Raw genomic sequence first — 19,464 nt, forward strand, 5'->3', positions numbered from 1 at the left:
TTATAGGAAGGCGTCAGGGGCCGCGCACAGACTGACTGCCTTGGACGTTTTCCACAAGACCCTGTTGGACATTGGTAATGTAGAATACCGTGAGTCTAATTCTCTAGCTCATTGGTGAGACTGATGGTGGGGGAGCTGCGTCACCACGGTGACACGGGGTCGCCGCCGGGGGAGAACACGCTGAAGGCAGTGTGGTGTGATGTCCGTACTGTATTGGGGACTCGCCCCTCCAGTCCACTTGATGGAAAATAAGCAGGATTGCATTCGCCTGCGGCTGCACGAACACGAGATGCTCAATCTGCTGTGTGTCTGTTCTTGCCAACAACACCTATGCACCATCAATCTACAGAACGTATCACTGAGGGACTTGGGCTACACTATATTTTTTGTGTGACTTACGTTTACTGCTGCCTCATATGTGCCTTGTGCTGTGTAATGGCTGTTGGTTCTGTGTTTTGTATCTTGACCCCGGAGGAACACTGTTTTGCCTGGCTTTATTCGTGGATATTCATGTATGGTTGAATGAGAATTAAACTTGAACTTGAGCCTGATAGGAGGATTAACGGCAGGGCAGGAGGGGCATGGCTGAGTGATGCTTGGATTCAGAAGGGAGCACAAAGTTTCAATCAATCTGCTTTCTCAACAGACATTTCCGGTCTCGGAAGATTCAAGGAGCCTTTGCGTTAAAACAAGGAGAGAGCTGATTCTCTGGCACAAGGGCTATCCCCTGTGAGGGAACAGAGACTCTCTGCTCTGCTTTCCAACTCTTTGATAAAACCGTAAGGCACAGAGCAGAATGAGGCCATATGGCCCACTGAGACTATTCTATCCTCTCAACCCCAATCTCCTGCCTTCTCCCTGTAACCTTTGACACCCTGGCTAATCTAGAACCTTCATGCTCCGCTTTAAATATATTCATTGACTTGGCCTCTACAGTCATCTGTGGCAATGAATTCACCATCCCCAGCTAAAGTTAATCTGTGGAATTTGTTGCCACGGGCGGCAGTGGAGGCCAAGTCATTGGGTGTATTTAAGGCAGAGATTGATAGGTATCTGAGTAGTCAGGGCATCAAAGGTTATGGTGAGAAGACGGAGGAATGGGACTTTAGGGGAGATTGGATCAGCTCATGATGAAATGGTGGAGCAGGCTCGATGGCTGAATGGCCGACTTCTGCTCCTTTGTCTTATGGTCTCTACACCATAAGACACAGGAGCAGAATGAGGCCATTCAACCCAGAGTCTGCTCTGACATTCTATCATGGCTGATCCCGACCTCCCCACCAGAGGAAACATCTTTTCCAAGTCTACCTTTCAACATTCAGTAGGTTTCATTGAGATCCCCCCCTGCAGTCTTCTAAATTCCAGTGAGAACTGGCCCAAAGCTGCCAAACTGGCAATACATCCTTTCTGAGATAATGCACACAAAACTGTTGACAATACTCTAAGCACAGTCTGACTAGTGTCTTATAAAGCCTCAGCACTATCTCCTTGCTTTTATATTCTATTCCCCTTGAAATAAATCCCAACATTGCATTCGCCTTCTTTACCACAGATTCAACCTCTAAATTAACCTTCTGGGAGTCTTGCACAAGGACTCCTAAGTCTCTTTGCATCTCTGATATTTGAACCTTCCCCCCATTTAGATAATAGTCCACACTATTGTTCCTTTTATCAAAATGCATTATCATACATTTCCCAACACTGTATTCCATCTGCCACTTTTTTGCCCATTCTTCCAATGTGTCTAAGTCCTGCTGCATTCGCATTGCTTCCTCAGCACTACCTACCCCTCCACCTATCTTCATATCATCCCCAAACTTTGCCACAAAGCCATCAATTCCATTGTCCAAATCGTTGACAAGTAATGTGAAAAGTAGTTGTTCCAATACGGACCCCTGAGGAACACCACCAGTCACTGGCAGCCACTTTTATTCCCACTCACTGCCTTTTGCCAGTCAGCCATTGGCAAATTTCCTGGAACGTCACAGGATTTTATCTTGTTAAGCAGCCTCATGTGCGGCTCCTTATCAAATGCCTTCTGAAAATCCAAGTAAATGACATCCACCTCCTCTCCTTTGTCCATCCTGCTTGTTACTTCCTCGAAGAACTCAGAACAGATTCATCAGGCAAGATTTCCCTTTACAGAAACCATGCTGACTTTGACTTATTTTATCATTAGTCTCCAAGTAACTCAAAAACTCATCCTTAATAACAGACTCCAACACTTTCCCAACCACTGAGGTTAGGCTAACAGGCCTATAATTTCCTTTCTTTTGTCTTCCTCCCTTCATAAAGAGTGGAGTGACATTTGCAATATCCCATGCCAGAATTAAATGATTCTTGAAAGATCATGACCAATGCAACCGTTATCTCTTCAGCAACCTCTCTCAGGACTCTGGGATGTAGTCCATCTGGTCCAGGTGACTTATCCACCTTAAGACCTGTCAGTTTGCCTGGGACTTTACCCTTTGTAATAGCAATGACACTCACTCCTGCTCCCTGACACTCACTGCCCTCTGCCACACAGCTGGTGTCTTCCACAGTGAACACAAATGCAAAGTACCCATTAAATTCATCGGCCATTTCTTTGCCCCCCTTTACTACCTCACCAGCATCATTTTCCAGTGGCCCAATATCAACTCTCACCTCCCTTTTACTCCTTATATCACTGAAAAAACGTCGCCCACTCTTGCAGAGCATGTTCAAATAAAGATCGTTCCCTTTTTAACAGCTTACCCAGCTACTCAATTACCCCAAGTAATCTCTTCAGCTGAGCAGATGGAGGTGGTGGTTTTATGGCAGAGGTGGTTGGATGTGCAGTATCATTTCATCTCGATGAAGTCTGGAGACAGAATCTTATCTGATGCAAGAGTAATTATGCACAGCAATTGCTCCGTGTGACTTATCTTCAGTCCACCTGGTGTGATATGAGCTTTATCTTTGCTAAACCAGATCTCAGACATGCAGAGAAAGTTGGTTTAACAAGCTTATTTAACAAGAAAACTAAATTAATTTGAAAAGTCAGTCTGTTGTGGACATGCTACATTGGCACTGAAAATACGCCTGCCCCCAGCTCATCCTCTGACTGTCGTCGTTGACACAAATGATGCATTTCACTGTGACAAATAAATCTTCAGCAACACAAACAAAACGCTGGAGGAATTCAGCAGGCCAGGCAGCATCTATGGAAAAAGAGTACAGTCGACGTTTCAAGCCGAGACTCGCCTCTTTTCCATAGATGCTGCTTGGCCTGCTGAGTTCCTCCAGTACTTTGAGTGTTGCTTGGATTTCCAGCACCTGCAGATTTTCTCGTTTGTAATCTAATATTTAATCTTTCTCTTCATCTTTTACAATGAACACATTTTGGTAGATGGGAGGAAGTTAAGTGCAAAGATACCGTGCAATCCTTGTCTGTACATGTGATTTCTAATCTGCTTACTTTCCCATCTGTTTCCTCAAGCACATCATGATTTTAAAAAAGCCATATACAGACAGATAAGTTAGGAACGTTTAAAAAACTCTCAGATCGGTACGAGGATGGTGGAGAAATGGAGAGTTATGTGGGAAGGAAGGGTTAGGTTCAACTTGGAGTAGGTTAAAAGATCGACACGTCTTGGGTCGAAGAGCCTATAGCGTTCTGCATTGAATGTTCTGTGTGCTGGGTTTCTATGTTCTAATCCTGTTCCCTAATAGTTGGCTGATCTGTCAACTTTCTAGCTTTTGTGTAAGAAATGGAAAGCTATCTTGAAAGCTGGGTGTAAGTAACAGGGTAATGCTTGATTTCAGTAGAATGCACCCAAAAGGTTTAATATTTTCTTACCAAGGCTGCTATCTAAAACCTGTCAGAGGTGGTTCTGAAACAGTGCTGACACTGTGTAAGGCTCGGCTTTAAATATAAATCCCTGGCCAAACACAAGGGGTCTCGAGCTGGCTAACACATACTGCCTTTCCTGAGACCACCACTGTGTCATCGTTCAGAGTGGTCCAAGGACGCAAAATATACTCAGTGTGATGATTCAGTATTGTCAGATTGGACAGTTTAATTTGCATTTTCTTTGCTGTTTAACAATTTATGGAATGTCTACTCGTATTTTATACAACTACATGTAACTGTTCAGTATGTTTCCTAGTGGGTCACAGTATGTATATGTAATTGTTCAGTGGTTACAATTCCGTATGATTCTGGGAAAGTTCTCTGGTATCGCTTAATTAGAATACAGGTTGCTTGATTGGTTAACTCATCTACAAATTTGAAAGGAATGTTTTTATCTACGGGGTTTAAGGAGGACAGACCACTTTGGTCCACCATCTTTAGTCTTCTTCCCTGTTCTTTGTCCTTTCACAGGTCAGTGTTTCTAATTCTCTTTTGTTCTACTAGCACTGAGTAAAATGACTGTCCAGCAACAAGATTAGTGACTCTTTCCTGACTTCTGAAAGAACTTTGGATCAAAAACATCAGATTCCAACAGCATCCAGCAGTACTGACTAAGCCTGCAGAGTCACAAAGTGATCAGGTACTAAACTGATGTGGAAAGAGTCCACAGGAGGGGAAAACTTTTTTCACGTTGTCACTAGTCCAGGGGCAGATCTACCAATCTGTGCCAGCACTGATATCACTGCCACGGTCCTTGGTAAGATACGTCTGCATTCCGAGGACACAACCTAGTGTATGTGTGACGTTACCACCATGCTAAATTGGACAGGTTCAGAAGAAGCCCAGCAATTCAAATGTGTTGTCTGTTACCGTGCATTGTACTGTCCATCACACCAACAAGAAAACCACCATAAAGTGCAAATTCATAAATCCAGACAGATGCTTCAGTTACCATCAGACCAGGAGATGAGCCCTGGTTTATTGATCACAATCCGGTTTAATGTCACTGGCATTGCATACGTTGTAAAAGTTGTTGTTTTGCAGCAGCGGTACATTGTAATGCACAATAATAAACATTATAATAAGAAAAACATTAAAAATAAATAAGTAGTGCAAAAAGAGAGCAAAAAATAGTGAGATAGTGTTCATGGGTTCAATGTCCATTCAGAAATCTGATGGTGGAGGGGAAGAAGCTGTTCCTGAAACATTGAGTGTGTGTCTTCAGGCTCGTGTCCCTCCTCCCTGATGGTAGCAATGAGAAGAGGGCATGGCCTGGGTCCTTAATGATGGATGCCACCTTTTTGAGGCATCACGCTGTCCTCTCTCCCTTACTGACGGTTGCAGTGATTAGAGGGCATGTCCTGGGTAATGGATACCACCTTTTTGAGGCATTGCCTTTGGACAGAGTCCTGGATGCTGGGGAGGCCAGTGCCCACGATGGAGCTGGGAGAGTCTGTAACTCTCTGCAGCTTTTCCTGATCCTCTGCAGTGGCCCCTCTATATCAAACGGTGATAACAACAGTTAGGAACATCTTCTCCCCTCTGCCATCAGATCCTCGAATGGACCAATGCCTATTATTTTCCTCTCTTTGTGCACTACTTATATAATTTAATTTTTTAATATATATTTCTGTACCTCTCTCACTGGGCTCGTATGCAAACTAACAGCTTTGTGACACGGCAGTGAGCAGGTCACCCTTCACAAACAATGTACGCCTAGGGTCTGTATCATTTAGGGTTCAACTGAACAGGAACGTCATGATGTGCCGATTGAAGAAACCTTGATTTGAGCAAATGCTCTGTAAATACTGCCTCAGCAAGAAATCATACATAAAGTTGTAAAGAAAGCATATTTACAAATTTAACTTTATTGAACAGCTAATGGGAGAGAGGAAAGAAAAACAAGAAAAGGGCTCATAACGTTACGCCAGTCCAACATGCACTGGAGTCATCTTTACTCTCACGCTGGGCCCACGGTCCGCATACAAACACACACCATAGTTGGACCGTCACTCGAAATCCATCCCAAACAGACGGGCTCTCTCTCAGGAGTTTTGGCCCTTCCTCCTTGGAGCCATTCGTCTGCACAAAGCACCTCGTGCAACAGGTTTTCTCCTACCAATGGCATTCTGCAGCATCTTCCCTTGCTCCCCGAAACCAGACTACCCTTCCCCACAGATCTCTAGAACCTTCTCTCACATTCCACAAACCACACTTTCCAGCAAGGTGCACTGCTTTTACAGAATGCAGCACAGCAGTGGAAACCTCAGCCAGGGTATTACACTGGTATAGTAACTGATAGCTTGTTATTATTACGCATTGCAATGTACTACTGCCACAACACTATACATTGTACAGCCTATGCAGCTGGTATGAAACCTGGTTCTGATAGTGTATTAAAAGGTTGGCACAACTTAATGGGCCAAAGGGCCTGTCCCCTGCTGTAAGGTTCTATGTACTAAAGCAGCCAAGCTGATATCACAGACAGGATGCTGGGGATGGGAAGTGAGTGCCTTGCCCACATAAAATAAGAAAGACATTCTTTACCAATGCTTGAATGTCAGTACTGAACATAGAACATAGAAATCTACGGCAGACTACAGGCCCTTCAGCCCACAATGTTGTGCCGACCACATAACCTACTCTAGAGACAGCCTAAATTTCCCTAGCGCATTTCCCTCTATTTTTCTAAGCTCCATATACCATCTAAGAGTCTCTTGAAAGACCCTATTGTATCCGCTTCCACCACCGACACCCACCACTCTGCGTAAAAACTTACCTCTGATATCCCCTCGATACCTACTTCCAAGCACCTTAAAACTATGCCCCCTCGTGTTAGCCATTTCAGCCCTGGGAAAAAGCCTCTGACTATCCACATGATCAATGCTTCTCATCATCTTGTACACCTCTATCAGGCCACCTCTCATCCTCCTTCGCTCCAAGGAGAAAAGGCCAAGTTCACTCAACCTATTCTTATAAGGTACACCCTCCAATCCAGGTTAACATCCTTGTAAATCTCTGCACTCTCTCTATAGTATCCACATCCTCCCTGTAGTGAGGTGACTAGAACTGAACACAGTACTCCAAGTGGGGTCTGACCAAGGCTTAATATAGCTGTAACATTACCTCTTGGCTCTTGAACTCAATCCCATCGTTGATGAAGGCCAACACACCATACGCCTTCTTAACATTGTCAACCTGCACAGCAGCTTTGTGTGTCCTATTGACATGGACCCCAAGATCCCTCTGATCCTCCACACTGCCAAGAGTCTTACCATTAATACTATACTCTGCCATCCTATTTGACCTACCAAAATGAACCACCTCACACTTATCTGGGTTGAACTCCATCTGCCACATCTCAGCCCAATTCTACATCCTATCGATGTCCCGCTGTAACCTCTGACAGCCCTCCAGACTAACCACAACACCCGACTGGTAGCAAATGTATTAAGTGTGCATGTGAGGAGGACGTGCAGCTGCCGGCTTACCGGAACCTGATCCAGAGTGATCATAGTCATCGTCATCAACGGGCCAGTTCCCAGACTCAGCCAGCTCAGCTTTCTCCCACCTCTGCTCCAGGTAGAGTTCGCCAGACCACGGCATCTTAGTTGCTGAGACAGACTGTGTCTGCAAAAAAAGAAAGAGAAAATTGGATGAAATAAACTCAAACACTTCAAATTTTCTTTTATAACATTTGTATTCTGCAGCTGTACACCAAGAAAATCTGATGCCGTCCAGTGGAAAATCGCCCAGAACTGCAGTGGACAATGAACGGCTGATGGCAGGAGCTTACTTGCAATAGAGAGGCGAACAGAGAAGAGTTTGCAGAGTTTTATTGATAGTCACCGTCTTCCCAGAATCCAGATCAGACTCAGGTTTGATATCACTGGCATTTCTCATGAAATTTGTTGCTTTGTGGCAGCAGTACATTGTAATAGATAATTTTAAAAAACTACACATTACAGCAAGTAGATATACAAGAAAAAAAATAACTAGGTAGTGCGAAAAGAAAGTGGTCATGGGTTCCATTTCCATTGAGAAATCGGATGGCAGAGGGGAAGAAACGCTGAGTGAGTGTCTCAGGCTCCAGTATCTCCTCCTTGCTAGTAGCACTGAGAAAAGGGCATGCCCTATTCTTAGCTTTTAAAAGGACATTTTCAAAACCGCTGAAACAGTACATGAAAGTCGTTTCCCTTTGAAAGTAACATTGGTATATTCACAGTGATTTGAGGTCACCACTGTAGAATGTGCCCCAGTTAACAACACATAGAAATTTATTTTCTTATTGGAGTATTACCTCAAACCGCCATGAAACATTCTGTTTAAAAGTGCTGGATAACACAACCTCAGAAATAAACATCAGCACCAACATAAGGCCATAAGACACAGGAGCAGAATGAGGCCGTTCAGCCCATCGAGTCTGCTCCACCATTCTACCATGGCCGATCCCTGTCCCATTCAATCCCTGAAGGCACCAGCGATTACTGACGGTATTGGCAACAGAGAGTCATAGAATCAGGCCTTTTAGCCCATCTATTCCATGCCAAACTGTAATTCTGGCTAGTCCCATTGGCCTGCACCCGTACCCCTCCCATCCATGTACCTATCCACAATCAACCCAGCATCCATCACCTGTGCTGGCAGCTCTCAGCACTCACTGCATGTGCAAGTTCCTCCATATGTTACCTTTAAACCTTTGACCTTTCACCCTTAACCCATGACCTCTAGTTCCAGTCTCACCCTCCAAAGCAGGAAAAAGCCTGCTTGCATTTGCCCTGTCTATACCCCTCATAATTTTGTATTCCTCTATCAAATATCTCCTCCATCTTCTACATTCTAGGAAATGAAGTCCTAACCTATTCAATCATTCCCTGGAGCTCACATCTTCAAGACTCGGCAGAAAGGGTCTGTTAGGAGAGAACAATAGTTACAGAAGTTATAAAAACCAGAGTCCATGGTTCCATTATTTCTCTAACTTCCAGTAATTTTCCCTCCCCTTCCCTCTGCTTTAGTTCCCCATTCCTACCCCTCTCTTTCCTCTTCTCTTCTCCTCATCCTTCCACCCCCAGTTCCCTCCTCTTTCCCTTTCTTCCATGGTCCACTCATCTCCTATCAGATTCCATCTTCTTCAGCCCTTTACCTTTTCCACCTATCACCTTCCAGCTTCTCACTTCTCCCCTCCCCCTCACCTGCCAGCTTGTCATCCTTCCCCACCCCCTCACCGTAATCTGGTTTCTTCCCCCCTTCCTTTCCAGTCCTGATGAAGGGTTTCAACCAAAACACAGATGCTGCCGAGGCTGCTGAGCTCCTCCAGCACTCTGTGCGTATTGCTCTGGATTCCCAGCACCTGCAGAATCTCCTGTGCTTGTGGGCAGACGGCTGCTGTACCTGTTCTATGTGCTGAACGTGTGGTAGGTGGCAGTTATCTATTCAATCTGAACTTGGTTCAACTGAAGTCACACAGTGCAGACTTTCAGTGAGACAGCCTATGGCAAACCACAAAACTACTTCAAAAAGGCAAAGCACTGCCTGTTGTGCAGGGAACACTGCACAGGATCGGGAAAAGCTGTAGCAAGTTGTAAACTCAGCCAGCTCAATCATGGGCACTGGGGTCCCCAGCACCCAGGACACTTCCAAAAGGCGATGCCTCAAAAAGACGGCATCCGCCATGAAGGACCCCCATCACCCAGGGCATTCCCTCCTCTCATTACTACCATCAGGGAGAAGGTATGGCCTCTGGCCATCAAACTTTACAACTCCTCCCTCGGAGTGTCAGACACCCTGAGCCAATAGGCTGGTCCTGGACTTATTTCCACTTGGCATTATGTACTTATTATTATTTAATTATTTATGGTTTTATATTGCCATATTTCTACATTATTCTTGGTTGGTGCGGCTGTAACAAAACCCAATTTCTCTCGGCATCAATAAAGCATGTCTGTCTGTACGGGAGTCGGAAAGCACACACTCAGCAAGTCAGAACAGCTTCTTCTACTCTGCTATCAGATATTTAAAAGCACGATGAATTCTTGTACAATACGTTTGGCCGTCTTTGCACTATTTATTGACTATTATATACATAAGTAGTTTATAGTTTTTATTATTATGCATTGTGATGTACTGCTGTTGCAAAACAGTAAATTTTACTTGTGATATTAATCCTGATTTGCATTCAGCTTCAAATGTACCTTGTGTACCAGCCAATCAAAGCCACAATTTTGTGAAACTTATTTACTGTGGTTACTTGTAGATGTGCGAGGGTTTCAGCAGACTGTGCAGAATAGGTGTGAGTAATTGTGTACAGAGCAACGTCGTAACCACAGTGAGAATCAATCGCTCTCCCACAATCCGTTTTAAAGCACTTGGGGTTCCTTCCTAAACTATGCCATCCTCCCACACTATTTCCAGATGGCCAGCAAATGAAGCACATAATTTTTCAACACCACAAACAGCCAAAAAAGCACGTTCAGCCTGTGATGGGTCACACACAGCTTCAGTAAACCCAGTCACACACAGCTTCAGTAAACCCAGTCACACACAGCTTCAGTAAACCCAGTCACACACAGCATCACTGTACCCAGTCACACACAGCATCACTGTACCCAGTCACACACAGCTTCACTGTACCCAGTCACACACAGCATCACTGTACCCAGTCACACACAGCATCACTGTACCCAGTCACACACAGCATCAGTAAACCCAGTCACACACAGCATCAGTAAACCCAGTCACACACAACATCACTGTACCCAGTCACACACAGCTTCAGTAAACCCAGTCACACACAGCATCAGTAAACCCAGTCACACACAGCTTCAGTAAACCCAGTCACACACAACATCAGTAAACCCAGTCACACACAGCATCACTGTACCCAGTCACACACAGCATCACTGTACCCAGTCACACACAGCATCAGTAAACCCAGTCACACACAGCATCACTGTACCCAGTCACACACAGCATCACTGTACCCAGTCACACACAGCTTCAGTAAACCCAGTCACACACAGCATCACTGTACCCAGTCACACACAGCTTCACTGTACCCAGTCACACACGGCTTCAGTAAACCCAGTCACACACAGCATCACTGTACCCAGTCACACACAGCATCACTGTACCCAGTCACACACAGCATCAGTAAACCCAGTCACACACAGCATCAGTAAACCCAGTCACACACAGCATCACTGTACCCAGTCACACACAGCTACACTGTACCCAGTCACACACGGCTTCAGTAAACCCAGTCACACACAGCTTCACTGTACCCAGTCACACACAGCTTCAGTAAACCCAGTCACACACAGCATCACTGTACCCAGTCACACACAGCTTCACTGTACCCAGTCACACACGGCTTCAGTAAACCCAGTCACACACAGCATCACTGTACCCAGTCACACACAGCTTCACTGTACCCAGTCACACACAGCATCAGTAAACCCAGTCACACACAGCTTCACTGTACCCAGTCACACACAGCTTCAGTAAACCCAGTCACACACAGCATCAGTAAACCCAGTCACACACAGTATCACTGTACCCAGTCACACACAGCTTCAGTAAACCCAGTCACACACAGCTTCACTGTACCCAGTCACACACAGCATCACTGTACCCAGTCACACACAGCTTCAGTAAACCCAGTCACACACAGCATCAGTAAACCCAGTCACACACAGCATCACTGTACCCAGTCACACACAGCTTCAGTAAACCCAGTCACACACAGCTTCAGTAAACCCAGTCACACACAGCATCACTGTACCCAGTCACACATAGCTTCAGTAAACCCAGTCACACACAGCATCACTGTACCCAGTCACACACAGCTTCAGTAAACCCAGTCACACACAGTTTCACTGTACCCAGTCACACACAGCATCACTGTACCCAGTCACACACAGCATCAGTAAACCCAGTCACACACAACTTCAGTAAACCCAGTCACACACAGCTTCAGTAAACCCACTCACACACAGCATCACTGTACCCAGTCACACACAACTTCAGTAAACCCAGTCACACACAGCTTCAGTAAACCCAGTCACACACAGCATCACTGTACCCAGTCACACACAGCTTCACTGTACCCAGTCACACACAGCATCACTGTACCCAGTCACACACAGCTTCACTGTACCCAGTCACACACTGCATCAGTAAACCCAGTCACACACAGCATCACTGTACCCAGTCACACACAGCATCACTGTACCCAGTCACACACAGCTTCAGTAAACCCAGTCACACACAGCATCACTGTACCCAGTCACACACAGCTTCAGTAAACCCAGTCACACACAGCATCAGTAAACCCAGTCACACACAGCATCACTGTACCCAGTCACACACAGCATCACTGTACCCAGTCACACACAGCTTCAGTGTACCCAGTCACACACAGCATCAGTAACCCAGTCACACACAGCATCACTGTACCCAGTCACACACAGCATCACTGTACCCAGTCACACACAGCTTCAGTAAACCCAGTCACACACAGCATCACTGTACCCAGTCACACACAGCATCACTGTACCCAGTCACACACAGCTTCACTGTACCCAGTCACACACAGCTTCAGTAAACCCAGTCACACACAGCTTCAGTAAACCCAGTCACACACAGCATCACTGTACCCAGTCACACACAGTTTCAGTAAACCCAGTCACACGCAGCATCAGTAAACCCAGTCACACACAGCATCACTGTACCCAGTCACACACAGCATCAGTAAACCCAGTCACACACAGCATCACTGTACCCAGTCACACACAGCATCACTGTACCCAGTCACACACAGCTTCAGTGTACCCAGTCACACACAGCATCAGTAAACCCAGTCACACACAGCATCACTGTACCCAGTCACACACAGCATCACTGTACCCAGTCACACACAGCTTCAGTAAACCCAGTCACACACAGCATCACTGTACCCAGTCACACACAGCTTCACTGTACCGTCACACACAGCTTCAGTAAACCCAGTCACACACAGCATCACTGTACCCAGTCACACACAGCATCACTGTACCCAGTCACACACAGCATCAGTAAACCCAGTCACACACAGCATCACTGTACCCAGTCACACACAGCTTCACTGTACCCAGTCACACACAGCTTCAGTAAACCCAGTCACACACAGCTTCAGTAAACCCAGTCTCACACAGCTTCAGTAAACCCAGTCACACACAGCATCACTGTACCCAGTCACACACAGCTTCAGTAAACCCAGTCACACACAGCTTCAGTAAACCCAGTCACACACAGCATCACTGTACCCAGTCACACACAGCATCACTGTACCCAGTCACACACAGCTTCAGTAAACCCAGTCACACACAGCATCAGTAAACCCAGTCACACACAGCTTCAGTAAACCCAGTCTCACACAGCTTCAGTAAACCCAGTCACACACAGCATCACTGTACCCAGTCACACACAGCTTCACTGTACCCAATCACACACAGCATCACTGTACCCAGTCACACACAGCATCAGTAAACCCCGTCACACACAGTTTCAGTAAACCCAGTCACACACAGCATCACTGTACCCAGTCACACACAGCTTCAGTAAACCCAGTCACACACAGCTTCAGGAAACCCAGTCACACACAGCTTCAGTAAACCCAGTCTCATACAGCTTCAGTAAACCCAGTCACACACAGCATCAGTAAACCCAGTCACACACAGCATCACTGTACCCAGTCACACACAGCTTCAGTAAACCCAGTCACACACAGCTTCAGGAAACCCAGTCACACACAGCTTCAGTAAACCCAGTCACACACAGCATCACTGTACCCAGTCACACACAGCATCAGTAAACCCAGTCACACACAGTTTCACTGTACCCAGTCACACACAGCATCAGTAAACCCAGTCACACACAGCATCACTGTACCCAGTCACACACAGCATCACTGTACCCAGTCACACACAGCTTCAGTGTACCCAGTCACACACAGCATCACTGTACCCAGTCACACACAGCATCACTGTACCCAGTCACACACAGCTTCAGTAAACCCAGTCTCACACAGCTTCAGTAAACCCAGTCACACACAGCTTCAGTGTACCCAGTCACACACAGCATCAGTAAACCCAGTCACACACAGCATCAGTAAACCCAGTCACACACAGCATCACTGTACCCAGTCACACACAGCATCACTGTACCCAGTCACACACAGCTTCACTGTACCCAGTCACACACAGCATCACTGTACCCAGTCACACACAGCATCACTGTACCCAGTCACACACAGCTTCAGTAAACCCAGTCACACACAGCTTCAGTAAACCCAGTCTCACACAGCTTCAGTAAACCCAGTCACACACAGCATCACTGTACCCAGTCACACACAGCATCACTGTACCCAGTCACACACAGCTTCACTTTACCCAGTCACACACAGCATCACTGTACCCAGTCACACACAGCATCACTGTACCCAGTCACACACAGTTTCAGTAAACCCAGTCACACACAGCTTCACTGTACCCAGTCACACACAGCATCACTGTACCCAGTCACACACAGCTTCAGGAAACCCAGTTACACACAGCTTCACTGTACCCAGTCACACACAGCATCACTGTACCCAGTCACACACAGCATCAGGAAACCCAGTCACACACAGCTTCACTGTACCCAGTCACACACAGCATCACTGTACCCAGTCACACACAGCTTCAGGAAACCCAGTCACACACAGCTTCACTGTACCCAGTCACACACAGCATCAGTAAACCCAGTCACACACAGCTTCAGGAAACCCAGTCACACACAGCTTCACTGTACTCAGTCACACACAGCATCACTGTACCCAGTCACACACAGTTTCAGTGTATCTAGTCACACACAGCATCGGGAGTCACAGTTACAAATTCCACATGAATCCTTTCACAAGAATTTAAAAAAGAACTTCCTAAACATTTCCATTTAACCTGTGCTCCTCTTGTTTATTACAGCAGGGAAACAGAAAAGAAAGACAGAGAAGAAGGGAGAGAGGGAGGGAGGGGGAAGAATGAAGTTGGGAGGGCGGGAAGGAGGGAGGGAGGTACCGAGGGCTCGCGTATTTCTACAGATGTACTGTGCTGTGTTAACTGGTTCCATCAACTTCTGGCATGGAGGGGCCAGTGCACAGGATGGAAAATGCAGAGTTGTAAACTCAGCAAGTTCCAGCATGGGCACTGTCCTCCCCATCATCAAGGAAATCTCCGAAGGGCGATGCCTCAGAAAAAGGATTCCGAATGACTCACGACATGCCCTCTCTCATTAGGCAGGAGGGATGTACAGAAGACTGAAGACACACACTCAACTATCAGGAAAGGCTTCTTCCCCCCAGCATTCCTATGGTCCCTAAATGCTACCTCACTATTCCTCTTCTGCAGTATTTATTTATTCGCAACTTTCAGTAATTTTATGTACTGATGTCACAAACCAAAAAATTTCACACATGCTGCTGATAGTTGATTCTGATTCGTGATAGCACAAAATTGTACAAATTCTCATTGCTCATTGTTAATGGCCAACAATTACGCTGCATAAGACCATACAATGTATGAGCAGAATTAGGCCATTTGGCCCATCGAGTTTGCTCTGCCATTTCATCATGGCTGTCCCATTTTCTCTCTCAGCCCAAATCTCCTGCCTTCTCTCCGTATCCCTTCATGCCCACACCAATCAAGAATCTATCAACCTCTATCAGCCTTAAATATACATAAAGACTTGGCCTCCACAGCTGCCTGTGGCAAAGAATTCCACATTCACCACCCTCTGGCTAAAGAAATTCCTCCTCATCTCCTTTCTAAAAGGACATCCCTCTATTCTGAGGCTGTGTCCTTCTGGTCTTAGACTGTCCCATCATAGGAAACATCCGCTCCACATCCATTCTATCAAGGCCTTTCACCATTCAATAGGTTTCAATGATGTCACTCCTCTTTCTTCTGAATCCTAGTGAATACAAGCCCAAAACCATCAAATGCACTTCATATGACAAGCCATTCAATCCTGGAATCATTTTTGTGAGCCTCCTTTGAAACCTCTCCAATTTTCACACATCCTTTCTAGGGTAAGGAGCCCAAAACAACTCACAATACTCCAAGTGAGGCCTCACCAGTGCTTTATAAAGTTTCAACATTACATCCTTGCTTTTATATTCTAGTCCTCTTGAAATGAATGCTAACATTGTATTTACCTCCCTCACCCACAGGATCAACCTGAAAATTAACCTTTAGGGAATCCTGCACAAGGACTCCCAAGTCCCTTTGAACCTCAGTATTTTGTATTTTCTGTCCATTTAGAAAATGATCAACACCTTCATTTCTTCTACCAAAGTGCATGATCATACACTTCCCAACACTATATTCCATCTGCCATTTCTTTGCACATTTTCCTAATCTTTCTATAGCCTCTCTACATCCAGAGAACTACCTGTTGCTTTACCTAGCATCGTATCATCTGCAAACTTCGTAACAAAGCTATCAACGCCATCATCCAAATCATTGACATATAATGTAAAAAGAATCAGTCCCTACACAGACCACTGTGGAACACCACGAGACACCGGAAGCCAGTCAGAACAGGCTCCCTTTATTCCCACTGTTTATCCGTGCAAGAATGTCTCCTGTAGTACCACAGGCTTGTAGCTTGTTAAGCAGCCTCATGTGTGGCACCTTGTCCAAGGCCTTCTGAAAATCCAAGTACACAACATCAACTAATTATCCTGCCTATTATTTCTTACAACAGATTTGTCAGGCAAATTTTTCTCTTGAAGAATCCATGATAACTATAGCCTACTTTATCATATGCCTCCAAGTACCCTGAGACCTCATCCTTAATAATTTATTCCGACATCTTCCCAACCGCTAAGGTCAGACTAACTGGCCGATAGTTTTCTTTCTTCTGTCTCTCTCCCTTCTTGGAGTGGAGTGACATTTGCAATTTTCCAGACTTCCAGAACCATTCCAGAATCTAGAGATTCTTGAAAGATCTAATGCCTCCACAAAACATACAGACAAGCTGGATGAACTCAGCAGGTCGGGCAGCATCTGTTGAAATGAGCAGTCAACTTTTTGGGCCGAGACTCTTCGTCAGGACTGAAGAAGGAGGGGGCAGGGGCCCCATAAAGAAGGTGGGGGGAGGAGAAGCAGGGAGGGGATAGGCAGGAGAGGTGAAGAAGGAATCTAAGGGGAAAGCACTATGGGTAGTAGAAGAAGGCAGAATCATGAGAGAGGTGATAGGCAGCTAGAAGAGGAGACAGACTCTACAAACACCTCAGCCACCTCTTTCAGAACTCTGGGGTGTACACCATCTGGTCCAGGTGACTTATCTACCTTCCAGAACTTTCATTTTGCCAAGAACCTTCTCTCTAGTTATGGCAACTTCACACACTTTGTGACCCGACACCTGGAACTTCCACTATACTGCTATTGTCTTCCACAATGAAGACAGATGGAAAATACTAATCAGTTCTTCCTCCATTTCCTTATCCTCCATTACTACCTCTCCAGCATCATTTTCCAGTGGTCCGATATCCACTCTCACCTCTCTTTTACCCTTTATGTATCTGAAGAAACTTTTGGTATCCTCTTTAATATTATTGGCTAGCTTGCTTTAATATTCCATCTTTGCCTTCTTGATAACTTTTTTAGTTGCCTTCTGTTGGTTTTTAAATGTTTCCCAACCTTCTAACTTCCCACTAACTTTGCTCTATTATATGCCCTCTCTTTGGCTTTTATGTTGGCTTTGACTTCTCTTGTTAGTCACATCTTTCCTTTCAAATACTTCTTCATCTTTGGAATGTATATATCCTGTGCCTTCTGAATTACTCCCTGAAATTCCAGCCATTGCTGCTCTGCCATCACCCCTACCAGACATGATTTCCAAACAGTTCAGGCCAACTCGTCTCTCATGCCTCTATAATTCCTTCACTTCTAACTTCAGCTTCTCCTTCTCATATTTCAGGGGTGAATTTGATCATATTATGATCTCTTGTCCCTAAGGGTTCCTTTACCTTAAGCTCTCTAATCAATTCCACTTCAATGCACATCACCCAATCCAGAATAGATAATCCTCTGCTAGGCTCAATCACAAGTTGCTCTAAAAATCTATCTCGTAGGTGCTCTGGAAATTCCCCTCCTGGAATCCAGCACCAACTTGATTTTCCCCACATTGAAATCCTTTGTGACAATTGTAACATTGCCTTGAAAAGAGAGGGAGAGCAGCCAGAAGTCGAGGTACATATTGGTACCAACGACATAGGTAGAAAAGGGAGGAGGTCCGGAAAACAGAATACAAGGAGTTAGTTAGGAAGCTGAGAAGCAGAACCTCAAAGGTAGTAATCTCGGGATTATTGCCTGTGCCAAGCGACAGTGAGAAGAGGAATAGAATGAGGTGGAGGATATATACGTGGCTGAGGGATTGGAGCAGGGGGCAGGGATTCAGATTTTTGGATAATTGGGACCTCTTCTGGGGCAGGTGGGACCTGTACAAAAAGGAGAGTTGCACTGGAATCTGAGGGGGACCAATAATTTTTCAGGCAGGTTTAATGGAGCTTTTGGGAGTGATTTAAACCAATATGACAGGGTGATGGGAACCAGGATGATGGAGCTGAGGATGAGCCAGCAGAGTTTACAAGTAGATGATGGGTGTAACATGAATGTAAGGAAGGACAAGCCAATGATTGGGTACAAATGCAGACAGAGCAAAGAGTTAAATTATACCCAAGAGGCAAATTGAAAAGGGCGAAGAATGAAGGACTGAAGGTGCTGTATTTAAATGTGTGTAGCATCCGGAATAAGAGGGATAAACTTGTGGCACAATCCAAAATATCTCAGATACTAACATCCGGGAGCAGCATACCATTCAGGGATCTTGTTCTCGCCCACAGAACCTCCTGCTGTTCCCCTAATGAATTCCCTATTGCCACAGCGTGTCTCTTCATCCCCATTCCCTTCTGAGTCACAGAGCCAGACTTAGTGCCAGAGACCCGACCACTGGGACTTTCCTCCGCTAGGTTACCCCCACCCCCCAACAGTATCTAAAGGAGGGTGGCCACAGAGATACTCTGCACTGGTTCCTTATCCCCTTTCCCCGGTGTCCTGCACCTTGGGTGTAACTACTGTACTTCCCTGTATGTCCTATCACCCGCTCAGCCTCCCGAATGATCCGGAGTTCATCCAGCTCCAGCTCCAACTCCTCATCACAGATTATTAGAAGCTGCAGCTGGATGCACTTCTCTCAGTGTAGTCATCGGGGACACTGGAGATCTCCCTGCCTTCCCACATTCCGCTAGAGGAGCATTTCACTGTCCTGCCCGACATCTCTACTGTCCTAACTGAGCAGATACAAAGAGAATGAAAAACATTTGAGCTTTTCTATCATCCATTGGCCTATCTGAATGTCCCTAATGTATCTGCCACTACCACCGCAGCCCACACACCCATCACTTTCTGGGTAAAATGACCATGCATTTTCCGATATTGTACTTCATTTGCCACTTTCTTGCCCATTCTCCTAATCTGTCTAAGTCCTTCTGCATCCTACCTGTTTCCTCAACA

General features: G+C 45.7%; 1 protein-coding gene across 1 annotated transcript in view; it reads right to left on the reverse strand.

Annotated features, from left to right (window-relative positions):
• sdc2 (syndecan 2) overlaps nt 1–19,464 on the reverse strand; it is a 160,305-nt gene that overhangs the window by 30,467 nt on the left and 110,374 nt on the right. The window contains exon 3 of the mRNA XM_073071931.1: nt 7,366–7,504. Within this exon, the coding sequence (XP_072928032.1) occupies nt 7,366–7,504 (139 nt within the window). The remainder of the gene's footprint in view (nt 1–7,365; nt 7,505–19,464) is intronic.

Source organism: Hemitrygon akajei, chromosome 1 (genome assembly GCF_048418815.1).
Source record: "Hemitrygon akajei chromosome 1, sHemAka1.3, whole genome shotgun sequence".
Taxonomy (NCBI): Eukaryota; Metazoa; Chordata; class Chondrichthyes; order Myliobatiformes; family Dasyatidae; genus Hemitrygon; species Hemitrygon akajei.